Source organism: Ochlerotatus camptorhynchus, unplaced genomic scaffold (genome assembly GCF_037179485.1).
Source record: "Ochlerotatus camptorhynchus isolate MF236.1 unplaced genomic scaffold, CSIRO-AGI_Acam_v1.1 ptg000655l, whole genome shotgun sequence".
In the NCBI taxonomy this organism is placed as follows: domain Eukaryota; kingdom Metazoa; phylum Arthropoda; class Insecta; order Diptera; family Culicidae; genus Ochlerotatus; species Ochlerotatus camptorhynchus.
In genome coordinates, this window is record NW_027041134.1 from 262,355 (window position 1) to 280,132 (window position 17,778).

General features: G+C 37.3%; 1 protein-coding gene across 1 annotated transcript in view; it reads right to left on the reverse strand.

The window, feature by feature from the left end:
- pico overlaps positions 1-15,489 on the reverse strand; it is an 89,435-nt gene extending 73,946 nt beyond the window's left edge. The window contains exon 1 of the mRNA XM_065237871.1: positions 15,410-15,489. Coding sequence (XP_065093943.1) covers positions 15,410-15,484 — 75 coding nt within the window. The 5' untranslated portion in view covers positions 15,485-15,489. The remainder of the gene's footprint in view (positions 1-15,409) is intronic.
- Positions 15,490-17,778: the final 2,289 nt, after the last annotated feature.

Below are 17,778 nucleotides of genomic sequence, written 5' to 3' on the forward strand. Positions count from 1 at the left end.
CAGTTAATGGCACAAAATTTCACTTTCAACGTCGACGGAGGTATCGATAATGAAAGGTCCATCTTTAGCGAGAGCAAATGTGTTGCCTCTGCGCCAGACTTTTCATCTTTCTTTCATACGTGCATACAAATGAAGAGTATTGTGACCTATACCACAACTTCTGAACACTTTGAACAAACTTAAATGACGTAGCATGGGCTTAGCTCAGTATCTAAAGGCGTAACTTTAACGCTAAACCATGCTGGAGGTGGCGGGTTCAGCCCAGTGATGAAACTTTTCAGTTTATAAAATGATTTGATGATTTTAAGGACCGTTTTTATTTTTTATTGATCATAGTTTCTATATGCAAAAGTATGTTTGCCGCTTCTATCTATTCGAGCAGTAAAGCTAAGCAAGAAACTAGAAATTAAATGACCTTCATTATTTCATACAATTTTTGTTAATAACCATTCACTTAATGAAACTTGGTTTTACTTTAAGCAATTAGGATCACAGTTCACTGTAGACATGCACAGAATATTTTAAATTCACACCAATGAGCCTATTGCCTACCTGGAAATCCCCTGTGTTTTACGTATTTTTGTGAGCCTCAAACTCTTTTTTATCGATTGCGTTAATAAAAACCATATTTCAGCAAAGGAGTGCAAAGTTATCAACAAATGAGCAATATGTGTGAAAAGTTGGGCATGCCAGCGCTGCCTACAAAAGCATTTTTATGTGTGATACTTGTAAGAATAATTGCTCACAAGTTAAAAATAAAATTCATTAATGAACTTTGATCCCAAAGTATAACATTTCGACAAATTTTGTTTATCGCGTATTGTTTTGATAGATAGATGAAAATCTGTTTGTGAACAGTGAGTTACTTTCGATTGGTATTGTTTTTTAAATAGTTTATAAATATTTTAGCCGATTGGCAGTGTCTCAAGTTTCAATCACTTTATTTATTAAGGCTCAAATATCTCGAAGACTATGGACTAGTAGACCGACGTCTACTGACGAGCTGTGCTGAAAACAGTTCGCGAGAATGCAATAAATTCGTAAAAACAAAACATTTCAAAAAAATATTCATCACTGCAAAATTTCATAAAATTGAATAAATATTTACATTGATAAAATCTCCGAAATCATTTGGCAAGGGATCAGCATGAGCTTTAAAGTCTCTGACTAGGCTATTTTAACAAAGAAGTTGCTTGGGTCAAACACCTAACGAAGCTTCTACCAAAACCTGCAATGGGCATGAAAAGTAATGCGCACAACAATATGTGGATTCATGATTTATGTTTTTGCTCCTTACATTCATTCATTCGGCACCCGACAAAGACAATTCTCCGTGCCGAAGGGATTTGCAATCTCGTGATGATCTCGATGTGGTTTGTATTGTGAGCGCGAGCATAGTACCAAAACGAGTCGAGTCGAAACGGCGAGACCATGTGCTCGTGTTATTGGCACATGGCCCGAATGGATCGAGATGCGTTAACGTTCAGCTCAGCGCATCTCATCGCATCGCATGGCATCCATATGTACCCACATACGAAGTCCGCTGCTGGTTAAAAATGGAGCACATTTAGTGAAAGGGAAATTCTAAATTTGAACCATGGTGGATCGTTTTTTTTCGTGTTTTGCAAGCGCGCATCCACAAAACTGCTGGTCCAACATCCCGTAAGGTTCCAACCGGTTACGTGTGGAGGAGCTATCCAGCGACAGCTCTGCACTCAAACCGTGTTACCCAATAATCGTTTCAATCGTGTCAAATAACCGGCTGCTTAAACACTGATTTTGTTGTAATCTTTTTCAGAAAATTAGTTAATGTGAAAAAATATGGATAATAGAACTTTAAAAATGAGCCTTCAAATAAACACATTTGCCCACAAAAACTAGCTCTCAAAAGTATAATGAGTATGATTAACCGTAAAGCTGCTTCTGTTCAACTCAAGATGCAGACCGATAATGATTAGTTATCTTCAATATACGTTGTGGATATCGAATTTCTCACTTTCCGTACCATTCGCTCCTATTCAATAGCTTCTTTTATTTCCTAACCTCCTGTCAATGAGCGTCTGCAGGAAAACATCCGATGCACATTGAAATTTGTAAGGGCTCAGTTGAGATGTTTCCTCCACCAGCGACAACAAAGAGGCCGGATGGTTCTGATGCATTCTGCTATACCTACAAGGGATCGAAACAGAAACAGATGGTCTGCAACGCAAACACAAATAATAGGAAATAAACTGGAAACCTAAGAGGAATGAGAATCACTGATGATGACCACAACTGGTAACAAGCCAACCTTTTTGCTCCTGGATAATGAAAGACGAATTCATCACCATCGGACCGAACCATAGAAGCAGTGAAGAATATCTAATTATATTTACTCGGTTGCACCTGCACGTTCGATCGGTTTTTTATAACTATTAAAAAGTACTCAGTAACATGTTTGATCAAATTCGCCGTGTTATGGCTATCAATTAATAAAACAAGCCCATCAAACCGTTTTTCCTTTCAATTGGTCAAGATTGCTCACCTGCCATCTGCAAAAATTGTCGTGGAGCTCATGCAGGCAGAACACACTGAATTAAGAGAAAAAAGAATGCGAGAACCAATCCATACTTTTTAATAAAGGTGAATTAAAAAATTTGGTTAGCTCTGCTCGATCACAAGACCAATAAAGTTTTATTTTACTTCGAAAAACTTTTAAAAACCTTGATTGATTGCAGTAATGAATTGAATAAATCTGTAGCATATCATAATATGTAATAAAGTGGTAGTAAGACTTTTCAAATAAAGTGATGATAATAATATAAGCTAAATTGATGATTTTCATATAGACAATTGACACCATCTTTAACCAGAGGATGCAAAGACTGAAAACTTAATAGAGTTAACTACTCCATTTCCGACCTATCAAGCACAACCCGCACTTAGTATTTCTTAATCTATCGTAGCTTAGCACCAAACGGAATGTTATTATTACTGACGGCTTCCAAATGTATTTACCTTTCCTTATGTACCGTAAGATTTGATAAAGAGAAACCAATCGTTGAAATATTGTCAAACGTCTAACACTACTTCTTGACGTCAAACTCGACCTACGGATTCTAAACTCGGCCTAGCGCATTGAAACGCCAATGAATTCACTTCGGCCTATCGGGCGAAGATAAAAATTGATTCGGTCGAAGCACTTCTTTTGTTTTTGGGTATAATGGGTGCAAACCTTTATATCACGCGTTCTCATTGACTTTGTTCCGTAGCTTATTAACTAAAGTATCGTACCAAACGCATAATTGACTTGTTAACTCTGAAATCAAGGATTTATTTGAAGTTTTCTGCTCGATAGGCCCAAAATGGGCGATTAGGCCGAAGTAGTTCTCTACCCTATTAAACAACGAACAACACACAACGCCTAGTAAATCAGTAGAGAAATTTCCTTTTTACGAAAAGTTCGGCTGGTTGAAATAGGAATCGAACCCTGCCTCAGTGGCACGCCAATACGCTTGAACGACGGATGACCATAGTGAACACCAGTCAATTAAGCCCAGCTGCAGCTGGTTTTGAACGAAAAAAAATATTTTATTTGATTAGAAATTCATTTCTTCATTAGATGTTAATGCCGTTTGTTTGGTTTATTTTGCGGTCAGCGATTCAAAAAGAGAATAAAAATACATTTCCACAACAAAAACTCCAGTCAAAACGGAATTTAGATTTAGATATTTAGATTTCTAGATGCTTTGACTATATGTTTTAGAATTACTGTCAATGGTCGAAAAGTACAGTAGCAGCACCTACCCCACCCGTGTCCCCTCGAGATCGTCAAGTCGACGATGACAGGAGCACATATCGTGGTAGGCGTAAAACAATAGTTGCAATTTCCAAACCTACGACTGGATGCCTTCCTTCAAATAACAACTGAAGTGCGGTAAAAAAAATCGGTAGAACTGTTTCAAACACATCGTTGGTACTTGAGCGGTCGGTTTTCATCTCTTTTTGCCAGTGGTGACGGGGGGGACACCCCTCACCATCCCTCTCCAAAGGGGGAGTTTGGTAAAGAGAGATGAAAAAACCGATTTGTACCTTCCTTAAAAGTTGTCCTAGCTCGCTATTCTACTATCTATATGCAATTTTCACACTGCCGTACTCTAACGGAACTATCAACTCTATGCTTTCATCTACTCCATCTATCGTATAAAAGTTACCACTACAGTCTGTTATTTTAAATTAGCATCTTCAACTATGAAAAGGGTATTTTACATGAACAGCCATACAAAAAAAATCCATTAGATCCCGTTGAGAAATTTTTACAATAGTATCTTTTTAAGACTATCATTTCATTCTGCACAAACTTGCGTTCTTAAGAGATTTTTAAATTTTAAATCTTATTTTTTTACCTTTTATTGCCAGTAATCTAGAAACAAGAGGCTAAACATGTTAACAATAATCTTTTAAATATTGAGTTAAGATTAGATGTGTTAAGAAAAAAATATATTAAAATTAAGCTGCGCAGGAAAACAAAAGTGAAACTCAACTAAAACAAACAAATAGCTTAAATGGTTTCGACGTCTTGTATAACGTTATTCAACGAAATATCAAGGCTAACTTTGTGCAAGAAACCAAGTATCTAAAATTTTTCGTACAAAAGATACAAAACAGAACTGCTTAAACGTGAATTTACTGAACATACATTTTAAATTCACAAAGTAGACCTATGATAGTTGAGTAACTTGCCGAAGACACCAAATTGCTACGACGCCACCCCGAGGTGCTATTAATTTTGTCCAGCAAGATTACATATCTGGCCCACTGTGCATTGATTGTTAGGTCGAATGGCTTAATTAAATTAGGTCGAAAGCCATTAGGCCGAATGAGTCACTAGGCAGAATGGGTCATTAGGCTGAAATTCTAATAGTTTTTAATTTTTTTTTACATGGCATCTGTATTGTTCCAAATTAAGAAAGTAATCAGCAGTTAATGAAGTAGGCAGAATTATAACGTTACATATCATTCAGAATCCCTTGCAATATACCCTGCAAGAACCGCCCAGTTTTCAAGTAAGGAAAATCTGCTTTGAAACATATTGAAGTAGACGTCAACAAATATAAAATCTTGAAACTCGAAAGAACTGCTCATTCAAAGAAGGAAAAATCTGCTATGAAAAACCACTCACTGAAAATTTCTGATTTCTATATGGGAGATCTCGAAAATATTTCCAAGCCTCAGATCTTAAAATATTGTCTACGTACATGATTTTAAAATTTATCTGAGTACTCAAGTATAGAAAACTATCCGAGCTTTCAGATTTTAAAGTTCTCAAGTCCCAAACTTTTCATTTTACTAAGAATATTACAATTTTGATACTTTTGAAAAACAGCAAAGCTTCACAAAATTAAAATTTAAGTTTATGTTATGTTTTTAATATCCTTCTCAGAGAGAGTTCTTGAAACATTCTCAAATTTGCATCTTCCATGAAATACTAAGTTCAATCTTTCAATGTTGTCTTCTGAGCATTTGATGGAGCATATCAGAAGAATATGATCTTCCTAATCAATTAATAACTAATTATCCTTACGTTTGATTGTAAAGTGGTCTTGAGCATTTCTTTTAAATATGCTGAAAGGTTAGGGTGACGTGAACAAAAAGTTTACTTGACCCATACAAACTTCAAAGGGCCAGTGCAGTACAAGTTCGCCTCGAAATGAGCTCAAAATATGGGAAAATGGTTAGGACCTGATTTAAAATCGAAGCAGCTTGATAGAGCAAAACCGATATTATAATACAAATAATAGTTTTTCAATAGCCAAACGTTTCGGCCGTTAAAAAGTCCTCATGTTTTTCAAAGAAACAATGTAAACAGAATATAAAACAATGGAAAACAAAAGAAACAAATATAACCACACGTTTAAAGGGAAGTGGAGGTTCAGAAATCTGTGACAAGCAATGTATGCATTGGAAAAAAACTTGATGAAAGAGGGAAGGCGGGTTCAGAATTTCGCGTGACGTACTAATTGAATGCTCTCAACGGTCACTCTAATACTCCTTTTCCACTCCCATCTGCTTGAAAGAAAGTGGCCGGCGCCGTTGTTGATCTTTAATTTATAGAGTCACTGAAACTTGTAGAGTGATAATGGACGGTTTACATACTGCCCTAGTAATTCGATTCATTGTGCAATTTCTCTGATTCTGTTCAATCACGGAGTATTAACCATTGTTATGTGCAGTTAGTCTAAGCTAAGAGCTAAGCTGACTTGTGAATTACATTGATTTTTATATTAATCAGATTATGTTTCATTATTCAACACAATCACACCTGAAATTCATACCGATTTAATAAATATGTCGTCAAATATGTATAGAAAACAATAAGCTTTGGTAAAAAAAAATATTTATTAAGGGAAGGTTCAACCCCCCCCCCCCCCCTCCCCCCTTTGTCACATTTTTTGTATGGACCTTAATTTTTTTGTGTGGCTCGTCACAGTTTCCAAAACCCCCTCTTCCCCTAAAAGTGTGACATAATTAATGGACGATCCCTAAGTATTATGTTTGTTTCACTTTCATTCTGACTCTCAGTTCAGTGATTTTAATCACAAATGCAAAGTTTCAAAATGATCCGACGAAAAATTAATTATGTGCATAACGTTGACGATGAAAATTTGTTGAAATTTTGTTTTAACTAGTTCGTTTATTCGGAAGGCTCAATCGCGTTAGCTTTACGGAGCCAATAATTCATTGTCAATTGTTGGTAACAAAATTAACTTATATCTATGACTATTAGGAGTTGGGCCGAATACTCGGGGCTTACCCGAGATTAGAGGGGTACATTTTCGAAGGATAGGATCAATGGAGGAGCTTTGGGGTGGGGTTTCGTTGTCCATCAGAGCGTTGTCGCCATATGAACGGTATTGCGGTTCTTGATTTGTCTGGAGCTCGACCGACTATGGTGACTAGTGGACGACGATGAGACTGGTGGGGTACAACACAAACAAAAACTAATAAAGAGAAACAAAAGTCATTTGCAGAAACACATAAATCGACTGCATATAGCAGAGATCGCGGGCTCCCAACACGTCTTTGATAGTGATATAGGGTTGTCTTCTTTGGGCCTCGAGGGTATTCGCTCTCTGGCAGCTTCATTATCCGTACATCTAGCGAGTAGTGGTTGGACTTAAGTCTACTCATCATGCCAATGAAGTCACGACTTAAGTCCAAGCCTTTGAACCACGCTCTCAAAGAAACATTGTTGAATAATGGTCTAAGCCCATGAAATTAAATCTTGGGACCCAAAGCTAAATCATATTTTTCACTATTTCTTAAATATCTCTGATAGTTTTAATCTTGTTGGAAATGGTGTTAGTTATCATTTCATATGGTTTAACTGGTTGTCACATCGTGACATGACCAATAGTTAATTAAGTTTTTATATTTTGTCAAATCGGTAGACAAGCCAATTTAGTATGCTAGAACTATTTTTTTTCTCCTACCGTATTTTCCTTGAAAGATTATGAAAATATTTAAGAGAATACACCATGGTCAAATTTTTAGTTACATCAGTGACAGGGTACAGGTCTTCAGAAGATTTTGTTTTAAAATGGTTAAAGAAATTATGGTGCTACAACAAAACCATGATAGAACATGTATTGTATGAAGAAAATGTAAAATAAATAAATACCTTGAATCCCAAATACATTATTTTGAAAAAAAAAATTGTCGGCTTCATTTTCAATTTGGAACCAGAATAGTTTATTTTTATATTAAACAGTATAATTATTTGAATTTCATTATTCACATATAACGGCATCACTCGAAACAAAAAGTAAACATCATTATGCCATCTCAAACTTATGACGAAAATTAAAATGCTAAGCTGATGATGGGTATCAAATAACCTCAAATGATGTCTTGAGGGATATAGAGTTAACTATGATCGATTCGGACGCCACATTGTGTAAAATAACTGCCCATACAGACCGTTTCGTTTGTTTCCTCTATCAAACACACCTTGAGCTGGACGTCAGATAACAGATTGCTCAAGAGAGCGTCTACTATCTGGGCGAAGGTGTGTACACATCCAAGACCGAAAACGACAGATTCTGGGCCAACCAGCCAGCATGTGTACAAAAGAAGTAAAATGAGATCTTTTTGTTGTAAGGGCGTAGGAACCATCAGGCTGAAATAAACTGTGTAGGTATAAGACGAACAACGGAGGCTCGAAAACATCTGCTCCGTTGGAAAAAGGACTATCAAAACTGTGTTCAAGAGCTTTGAATGATGTGGTTCGAGTGAGAGGGAAAGAAGAAGCGTGAATAATAAAAAAATAAAATATTTTCGAACAAAAAAGGATCAAACAAGAAGATAAGCGACCATCTGAAAATTGAGAAACGGATAAGTATTTAGAATGGAATCGCATTCGTCGAGCACGTGTTCACTTTATATATGTACATATATAGCTGATGGATTAGAAAGGGCGCGCACCACCTGCCCGTATAGATCGCAAAGATCATGCCGTGCTGCGTTGCAGTCAGTCGCTTTGACTTGTTTCCTTTTTTTCTTTCTTGCACGGAGTTTCGTCGTGCAGCCAAGGGCGGTGGTAATTTTTGGACACCTCTTTTTGAGCGGACCAGTTTCCATGAAACCACGCGCCCGTCGCGAATCAAACTCGAACCTCTACAGTGTATTTTGCTTTCATAAACAAAGTCGCATGTTTACGGTACGATGCGGGCCCAACAAAACGCACCTGTTTCGCGATGGATGAATAATTGATGACGCCACTGAAATCTGGTCACATTGGAAAGATTTTTTTTATAACGATGAAGGAAAGGCGCTCGAAAATTATCGGAGTTTTATTCTGATGAATGTTTTCTACGTTTGTTATTTTCATTAGGTTTCTAGTATACTTCCGAAGAATACTAAGTGAGTTCTCTCATTGCCAGTTTAATTCGGAGCCCAAAAATATGCGCATAATTTAAAAATTGAGATGTTTTAGGGGGCGCGCACAAATTGTAAATTTGAATGGAGAGTTTTGGCTCTAATTTTCGCACATATGTCTAACTAGACGCAATATTAAACACAACATATCGCACGTGACACAACTTAAGTGTTTAGAAAACCTTGGGTTATCAGACAAGCTACACAGCTCGAAAAAGTAGTGTAAATTTCTGTTCAATATGATGCACATAAATGGAGCATCACATATCATATACGTTTACATTATATATCATGTAAAGTTCTGACACATTTCGTACAATGTAGCAAATATTGTATACAAAAGCCCATATTTGTAAGCAACATTGTTTGCAAGTTGCTCGGTTGTGTGAAATGAAATACAAGTCTACGTAATTGAATGTTTACATCACAATTAAAATTCCGAATTTTTATCTGTGTATGACACCGATAATGACCATGCATCAGAACCCTAGTTTTAACCACTTCAAACTAGGGAACAACGAATAGAAGATTAGGAATCACATAGGTGAAGACTAACTAACTCATTTTTTCCTTGTTTCAAGATCATCCTCGGTCCAGGCCACCCGAGGACTTATCACTATCAACAAGGCATAACAAATAACAAGGACTAAGATGTTTTCCTTTGATTACTGAAAAATCCTGTTCCCCTAGTTTGAAGTAGTCAAGCCTAGGAATCGGTAGTAGATCTTACATCCCGTAACGTACCACGAAAAGGTGATCTATCCACGTTACGGGGCTATTACAATGTTTACTTACTTACTATACATTATTTATATTCTGTTTCAGCTGTTTTTTGTAGGTATACATGTTCGCATATCGTCTCGGGAAGGAGCCGGGAATTAAGCCCGTGATCTTCGGCTCAGAACCTTCACCACTAGGCCACTTAACCCCCTAAATACAGCCGTATTTCCAATAGAGTTGTTATTATCATAGCTCAATCTCTGCGAAGGTTTTAACGACGGGACTTCTTCATGGTATTGGTAAACTATAGATTTTTATGCACACTAGATTACATCATAGTATAAACATTGAAATTTCAAGGCTGTTAGATGTAATTTTCATAACGACAACTGCTTTTTATACTCCCCGTTCTCTAACTGAACCATGTTCACGGCATTGGCTAACTTAACTGGATTTCAAAGTAGTTACGAATTTCATATAAAATGCATCAAAGTTCATCCCCGTGATCACCTGGTTCGTCATGATATTTTAAAAATGACACATTGTACCGGGATGTATCCACGTTTGTGCCTATTTTTTCCTGTTTTTGTGTTGTAACTGAAATTTATTAAAGTAACCCTGAAATATTATTACAATTTTGAAAAGTGCAATCAATTTTCCAAATCATCCTAAATGATCAAAAGTTTAAAATTTGAGTAGCTTAAAATTAATTGGCGAGCGACTATGTCGCGTGACGTTATAACGTTTGGCATTTGTACTAACTACTCAAACAACTATTCACGAAAAGATTTTGTGCTACTAAAATCAGACATTCTTTTTTTTAAGTAGGGTGAATGATGGCTTCGGCAGTCATCGACTATTTTCGGCAAGTACAATTTAAACGTTAATTTCACTGTATTTTCTCACTAAAACACTTTGCTAAATGTATTTAAACGATTCCTCAGTCTTTCAGGTTCAATCATAATACATTTTTACGACTGATTAAATCTGTTATGTCAGGTGTTTCTTCAAATGAAACATACGCACATGAAAATACGACTGATTTCGAGTTGCCGATAATAGAACAACTGGTTGACACACAGTTTAAACGGAAAGGTTGCCGAAGTAAAAGAGGCTGCCGACAATAGTCACACTCACCTGAGAAGTTTGGAGCGCCTTAAAAACGTTTTCAAACCGTTTTGGACAGTTCTGTCGATTGGAATGGATACAGTAGCTAGCAGCAGATAAATGTAAACAAACAGACACGTCATATGTGTGCGTGACACTGAGGAAATGCTAATAGAAGTGCGGACTCTGCTTAGACTGCCGAGAATACGTAAATTCCCCTATGTAGGAAATGTCGTTTATGTACAAAATAAAAAGAAGTGGACCTAAATGAGAACCCTAGAGGTGACTGAAATTGGTTCTGAAAGTTTATTTTGAAAGCGGACTATTTGTTTACGATGTGTTAGGTATGATTGAAGCAAATTCAAAAGTCCAGGCTCTATTCCTATTTTCTGCAATTTGAGGATTAATAATAGTATGTCGGTTTTCCGGGAAACAGCTATTTTTTAAGCTAGGCATGAAGAATGTTCATTTGCATTAACATCAGACTACATAAGAGGCAGGCGAAGCAATTTCGGGGAAATTTAATTTATGTTTTCCGGGGAGAATCGAAAAAAAAAACATCCCAGAAAAAGACGGAGGTTGGAGTTTCGCAAAACAACATGAACATCAAATGTAAGTTAATGTAATGTAAGAAAGGCCTAGAAGAGCATAGAAGTATCTCTCAAGAGAGGTTTAAAAAAGAACTTATTGGAAAGTTGGAAGATACTACCAAGGGAAGTCAGGATACCGTCAAAATAAATCTCACAAAAAGGATCTTTCGAAAGCAGTTAGTAGAAAGCTCCAGTAGAAGTTGGAAGCAATTTCCGTGACAAAATGGACGAATAGGCGAAGCTATATGAACTTTTAGAAGGGATTGGAAAAACATTTCGGAAGTCAAATCAAATCTAGGAAGCAAAAAATACAAAAATCTCAAAACCTAAGCAAATTGTTAATAATGTTGCACTCACTTGCCAATATATGATTTTTATTGAAGCAACCGATCACAAAGAATTCGAGGTTCATAAAGGTAGGGGAAACGCTCCTATAGTTGCGGTACGTTAGAAGCGTTAGGTTCCTATACTATAGGAACCTAACGCACCGCAACTATAGGAGCATTTACCCTACGTAAAACACAGTAGATTTGTATTCAAGCGAAAAGTTGTTCTAATTTTCGCGTCATAAAAACAAAAAGAGAAACAATCGCTGCTGTCTTCGGACTTTCAATGGATTGGTGTGAATTCAAATATTGAAATTTAACTGCATGTCTACAGTGAACTTTCGCGCACGAGAAAAGGGCCTATCATTGTTGATCGATTCTCTTCATCGATGTTCTCTTTCACGAATAAACCGACTACAAATGAATTCGACAGTGAGCATGCATAAGGGCCTATACGCGATGATCGATTCTCTTCGTCGATTTTCTCTTTTGTTAATAACTCGCTAGATTTAACGTTTCTCGTTGCGTTTTCTGTTGCTTTTGATAGCCAATACAACCTGTTACTACTCTGCATTGAACAAATTCTAGAAAATTGTTTCGCCTAGCTGTAGCAATGCAAAGAGAAAATCGATGAAGAGAATCGATCATCGCGTATTCGCCCTTATCAATGCTCACTGTCGAATTTTCCATGCAGTGTGTTGTTTCAGGCGCAAGCTAACATCGTCTTCTGTCGGACTGTGTTGCGAGCTTAGCGAGAAATTTGTTTGTGTTGCCGTGGTAAACCAAAGAGAAAGTCGATGAAGAGAATCGATCAACGAGGATAGGCCCTTTTCAAATGTTACGCGAGAACTCTGATCCTACTCTATCATTTGCTTAAAGTATATCCAAGTTTCATTAATTGAGTGAAAAGCTATAAACAGAAGACTGATTTGTGTGAAAAATGAACACGACAACCCTGAACCTAAGGAACAAGATGGAAGGAATTTCCGGGGAAATACGGAAGAAACTTCCTAAGAATTCACAATAAAACTTTCAGAAGAAGTCTCAAGACATTTCCGAAAACCAGAAGAATTTTCTGGTGGGGAGGTTTTTAAAATTAATCTATTAAAACAAACATTCTAACTCACTATAATTCCCGGGAATTCTCACGATGAGCCTGTTTCATAACTCCCAGGTACCCAAAAATCGACAGGAAATGAAAACAGTGACAATGTGATCATATTTTTGGATTTTATCCGTAGTTGTACTGATTTTTAAATTTACTACGGATCCTACCCTTATTTCTAGGAATTTTTTTTTTAATTTCAGAAGAAACTCTACGGAATTCGAAACGTTTAACTCATTTAAGCTTTTTGCATTACAATCGACCAATGAGGGACAAAAGGTCGGCTGGTGAACAATAATAAGGCGGAAATAAGGTAAAATGGGCAAAAGGTTTAAAAGTCCAAAGATCAACCAAAGATCGAATGGTCCGTGGAGAGACAAATTGTCAAATAGACAGATTAGCAAATGGCTTAAAAAAAACGATAAAACAATTGAATACTCAATAATAAGGCCAGCTAAATAAAAGAATGCTGCCGAATTTTCAGAAAACTAGATAAAACATCAAGACAAAATCCTGGCCAAAATTGTTAATTGTAGAATAGCATACCTACACATTTAAAAAACATTAAATAATTGTTTTGATTAGATATTTTTCCAGGAAATTTTCTATTCAGGTTTGGTGTACCTATATTTTGCATATTTTTTTCGTACAGTCTTTTCTTGAAGTAAAACATATTTCTTCTTCTTTAGCCTCTCACCCCAAGTTCAGATTGACGGTGATGAAATCGAGGTGGTTGAGGGATTCAAAGACGCATTATGGCAGGGAATCGTGCCTACTTTGGACTCCTGAGGACGCTTCGGTCGAATAAAATTCGCCGCCGCACGAAGTTGACTATCTACAAGACGCTGATTAGACCGGTGGTCCTCTACGGCCACGAGACCTGAACTATACTTGGTGTTTTCGAACGGAACGGCGTACCATCTACGGTGGAGTGCAGATGGATGACGGAACGTGGAGGAGGCGAATAAACTACGAATTGCACCAGCTGCTGGGAGACTACGATGGGCTGGGCATGTCGTAAGAATGCCGCATGATGAACCGGTGAAAATGCTTCTCGAAAGCGACCCAACAGGAACAAGAAGAAGAGGCGCGCAGCGGGCAAGGTGGATTGACCAAGTGGAAAGCGACCTACGGACCCTTCGCAGACTACGAGGCTGGCGAAGTGTGGTCATGGATCGAGTAGAGTGGAGACGACTTCTTCAGACAGCAGAGCACAACAAGGCCTTAGTCTGATTGATAAGATAAGACAAACATAAACAGTTCTTTCGAATAATAACACTTGCATGGTTCATGACATTTTGATTGAAGAATTCGTTATCATTATTTTGTCTTCTTTTCAGTATTCAGTATTGGAACAGTTTTCGAACTGATGGATCAGTTTATAAGATGATGTTCACCCTTATTCTCTGGTAAACGTGACTGCTTACTCACCCCAGTGTATCTGGGTTCAATTTCAGCCGAAGACATTGTAATTTTTTCGAAGCGAGAAAAATCTCTGGTCACTTTGGAAGGGAAATAAAGCCATTGGTTCCGGCCCACGTAATTATGGGTTCGATAGGTTCCAGGTGTGGAAGTAGCATCCCTGGCACTTGATTGTCATCAGTGCTTAATCACCAATTGGAAATTGGCACTTGATTGCGGAACAGAGACCGACTTTAAATAATATAACAAATCAAAGTTCCTCTTCTCCATATAGACGACTATAGATTAGACATATAATCCCTTCTAATGAACCTTTTCCAGCTGATCTGCATGACATCAAAAACCAGTTACTGCGATGCAACATCAAAGCAGATATTAAAAGTTTCAATATGTGAACCATGCGCTCTTGAAATAAATATTCAACGATGATGCTGCACTATGTTACATAACATCATGCTCTTAATCAACCAGAAGCTCTCTTCTCTACCCTATCACTAGTGGTGATGGAAAAGTGCTGTCTAGCACAAGCCGGACGATGAGGTTGAGTGAAATAAACACATCAATGGTCGCGTGCTGCGGTGTTTTCCATTCTGTATACACACGGCCAATAAGAGTAACTCAGTAACTAATTCGAATTCGACTCAAAAGTGCAAAAAGTGGGGTTACTCAGTGAGTGCGTGAAATTTTCCTCGATGGACACACGATGGAAAAACTTCTTGAATATGAGGAAAATGAAAAGTAGGCACTCACTCAATCTATTAGTATACTCCTAGACTAAGTAAAATTTTAGTCGATTTTCCCCACATTTAAGCAGTTTATTGTATAAAAGCAAGGGAAATTTTAGTCACTCACTGAGTAACTCCACTTTTTGCACTTTTGAGTCGAATTCGATTCAATTACTGAGTTACTCTCTTTGGCCGTGTAGCATGTGTAATGTGTAGTACACATCACGCGCCTGTTAAACGGCATACCTACGTACGTGGTAAATTTCTTGCATTCCTATTATAGGTTTAGAGAGCACTATTAATGAGTTTTTAGGCATCGCCGACAGAAATGATATTATTAAGTGACGATTCATCATTCCCGGTGGAGCTATTAAATTCCTAAATGGAATCATTTTAAACACCCGTCAATCAGCAAGAGTTTGACTTAATTTAAGATTAATGAAGGCAGTACAGAAGATGCTGCAAACATGTAGTTATTTCATTCAAACTTGAACTTACCCCGATCAGATTTTCCAACTCTCCCAGCCATTCGTTAAGCAGTTTATCCGGATCCTCGGTGAGACACAATGACATCGTAGTTGCAGTCTAAAATGGAGAAAAAAAATAATTTGTTCAATATCAGACACGTGCAAACATCAGTGCATTTGAGGAGAAGCAGAAAAACAGAAAACTTGCCCGTTTCGTATAACGCCTGGTGGATATGCCACCAGCGGAGCTTGAACTTGTTTGCTATGTTCAGCACTATGGGCCGAGATATTTATTTAAATACTTTATTATGGTGATGTTTAGCCACTTCAGGGCTTGTTCATCACCAATGATCCAAGACAGGTTTTAACGTTGGGTTGATGAACAATGTTGTACAATAAATGTACCTATTGAAAAATAATACCGAAAATCCAAATAAATCACTTGATAGAAAAACTTGCTGTTTTCTGTGTCCAGTTTAAAAAATATTCTACTCGCCAATTTTGTTGAGAATCTTACAATGAACGTGATTTACTCAGATTTTTAAATCATTTTCCAATAGTAACACTAGGTATCAAAAATTACTTTCTTTCTAGTTTTAGTTTCAGTTTTACCCTATTTAACATTATTTGACGGTGTTACTGTTGACCCTTCATTTAGGTAATTTTCCCTCCTAAGGTATGTTGAGATTTCCATGTGAATTTTAACAACTCATAAGATTGAAAACACTCTAAATCTGATATGCTAATTCTTAGTTGTAAACTTAAGTTTTAAAACAAATCAAGTTTTTCATTATTGTTACAATAACAAGACTTTCTAGGACAGAAAAATATGACCTTACATCTATTTGACTTTTTTTAGGTCTCCTGAGCTTAACTTTAGAGGATACTTTTGCCCTAAATAGCATGTCTGGTTCTTTCGGTACAGCCATTTTTATAAATGGAGACATTTATCACTATTTCGTTCTTGCTGTCAAATCCAAGCCTCTGGCATGATTATTGTAGAGGAACTAGGTATTTGAAGAAAACGATTCAATAGTAGGTTTTTTTTTTTTTTTGAAAACGCTGTAGCGATGTTTTACCCCTTATATCGGTGATTTTTCTCATGAGGCAGTGTCTTTGGAACCGCCGAAAAGCTCCGAGATGCAAGCTCGTTGATCTCATGTATGTAGTGTAGTCTTGGGCACTCGTTATGACTGCCATTGAAATTGTCTTCGAATTCTCATGTAATTTGAAAGGAATTAAGGGTTTTGGCCCAATTCAGAAGGCCACTGCTCTGTCCTTTGATTCAATTAAGGTTTTGGCGCGTTCTGTCAATTTGTTCCATGTATTATAAGTTTTAATCCTATCAAGTTCTCAGAACAAGCGGCGCCGGTGATGTAGTGGTAAGCGTGATTGCCTCTCACCCCAACAGGCCTAGGTACAATCCCAGTCGGCGCCGCCGAGATGTTCTAAGGCATAACATCTCTGATCACGCCTTCCTTCGGAAGGAAAGTAAAGCCGTTGGCCCCGGTTCATGAGTTGATGGGTCGATAGATAGGGTCCAGGTGTGGAAGCTGCTTCCCTGGCGTCGGTAGCATTGGTGCTCAGCACGGAAGACAAGATCGACGGAAAACAAGCCAAGGAAAAAAAAAGTTCTCAGAACATCTTTGAACTTCCCCGAACTTCTGGGAAGACTCTGAATCTTTTCTATGTATATTTCGAAACTCCTGGGCAGCTCCTTGAAATTAAACAAATTTCATAAAACTACCAGGAAGTTCATTGATGCTGTTGTTGTTTATATTTACTAAACCTTAAACCTATAAAGAGACTTTCAGCCGTGGGTGGAAGTTTATTTAAAAAAAATCTCTTAACTTCTGAAGTTCCCCAAACTTCTACTTTTTCTGCACTTCTAAAAAGCAAGGTTGCAAATGCTCATTTTGTATAAAAACGTGATTTACTTGTAGGTTACAAGAAGAAGTTGCAAAGTATGTGTTCACACATACAAAATTTTATGATAAAACCTGTCGATTTCGCTTTAAAGCCTCACAATCAGCGATTTTATGATCGCTTAGTGAGCGAGTGAATGATAATAGATAAAAATCACTGATTACGACTCTCAGAAAACTAAATTGACAGGTAGTGTGTGTGTGTCAAATACATACTTTGCTATCTCTGTTTGTATCTTTCAAATAAAAAGTAGATCTAATGATTTCAAAATTACAATAAACATTTTTTAATCAAAAATTACTATTTTTAATCTCGCTTCCTTAGCGGCGCCGGTGGTGTAGTGGTAAACGTTATTACCTCTCACCCCAGCAGGCCTAGGTTCAATCCCAGCCGGCGCCGCCGAGATGTTCTGAGGCATAACATCTCTGATCACGCCTTCCTTCGGAAGGTAACTAAAGCCGTTGGTCCCCGGTC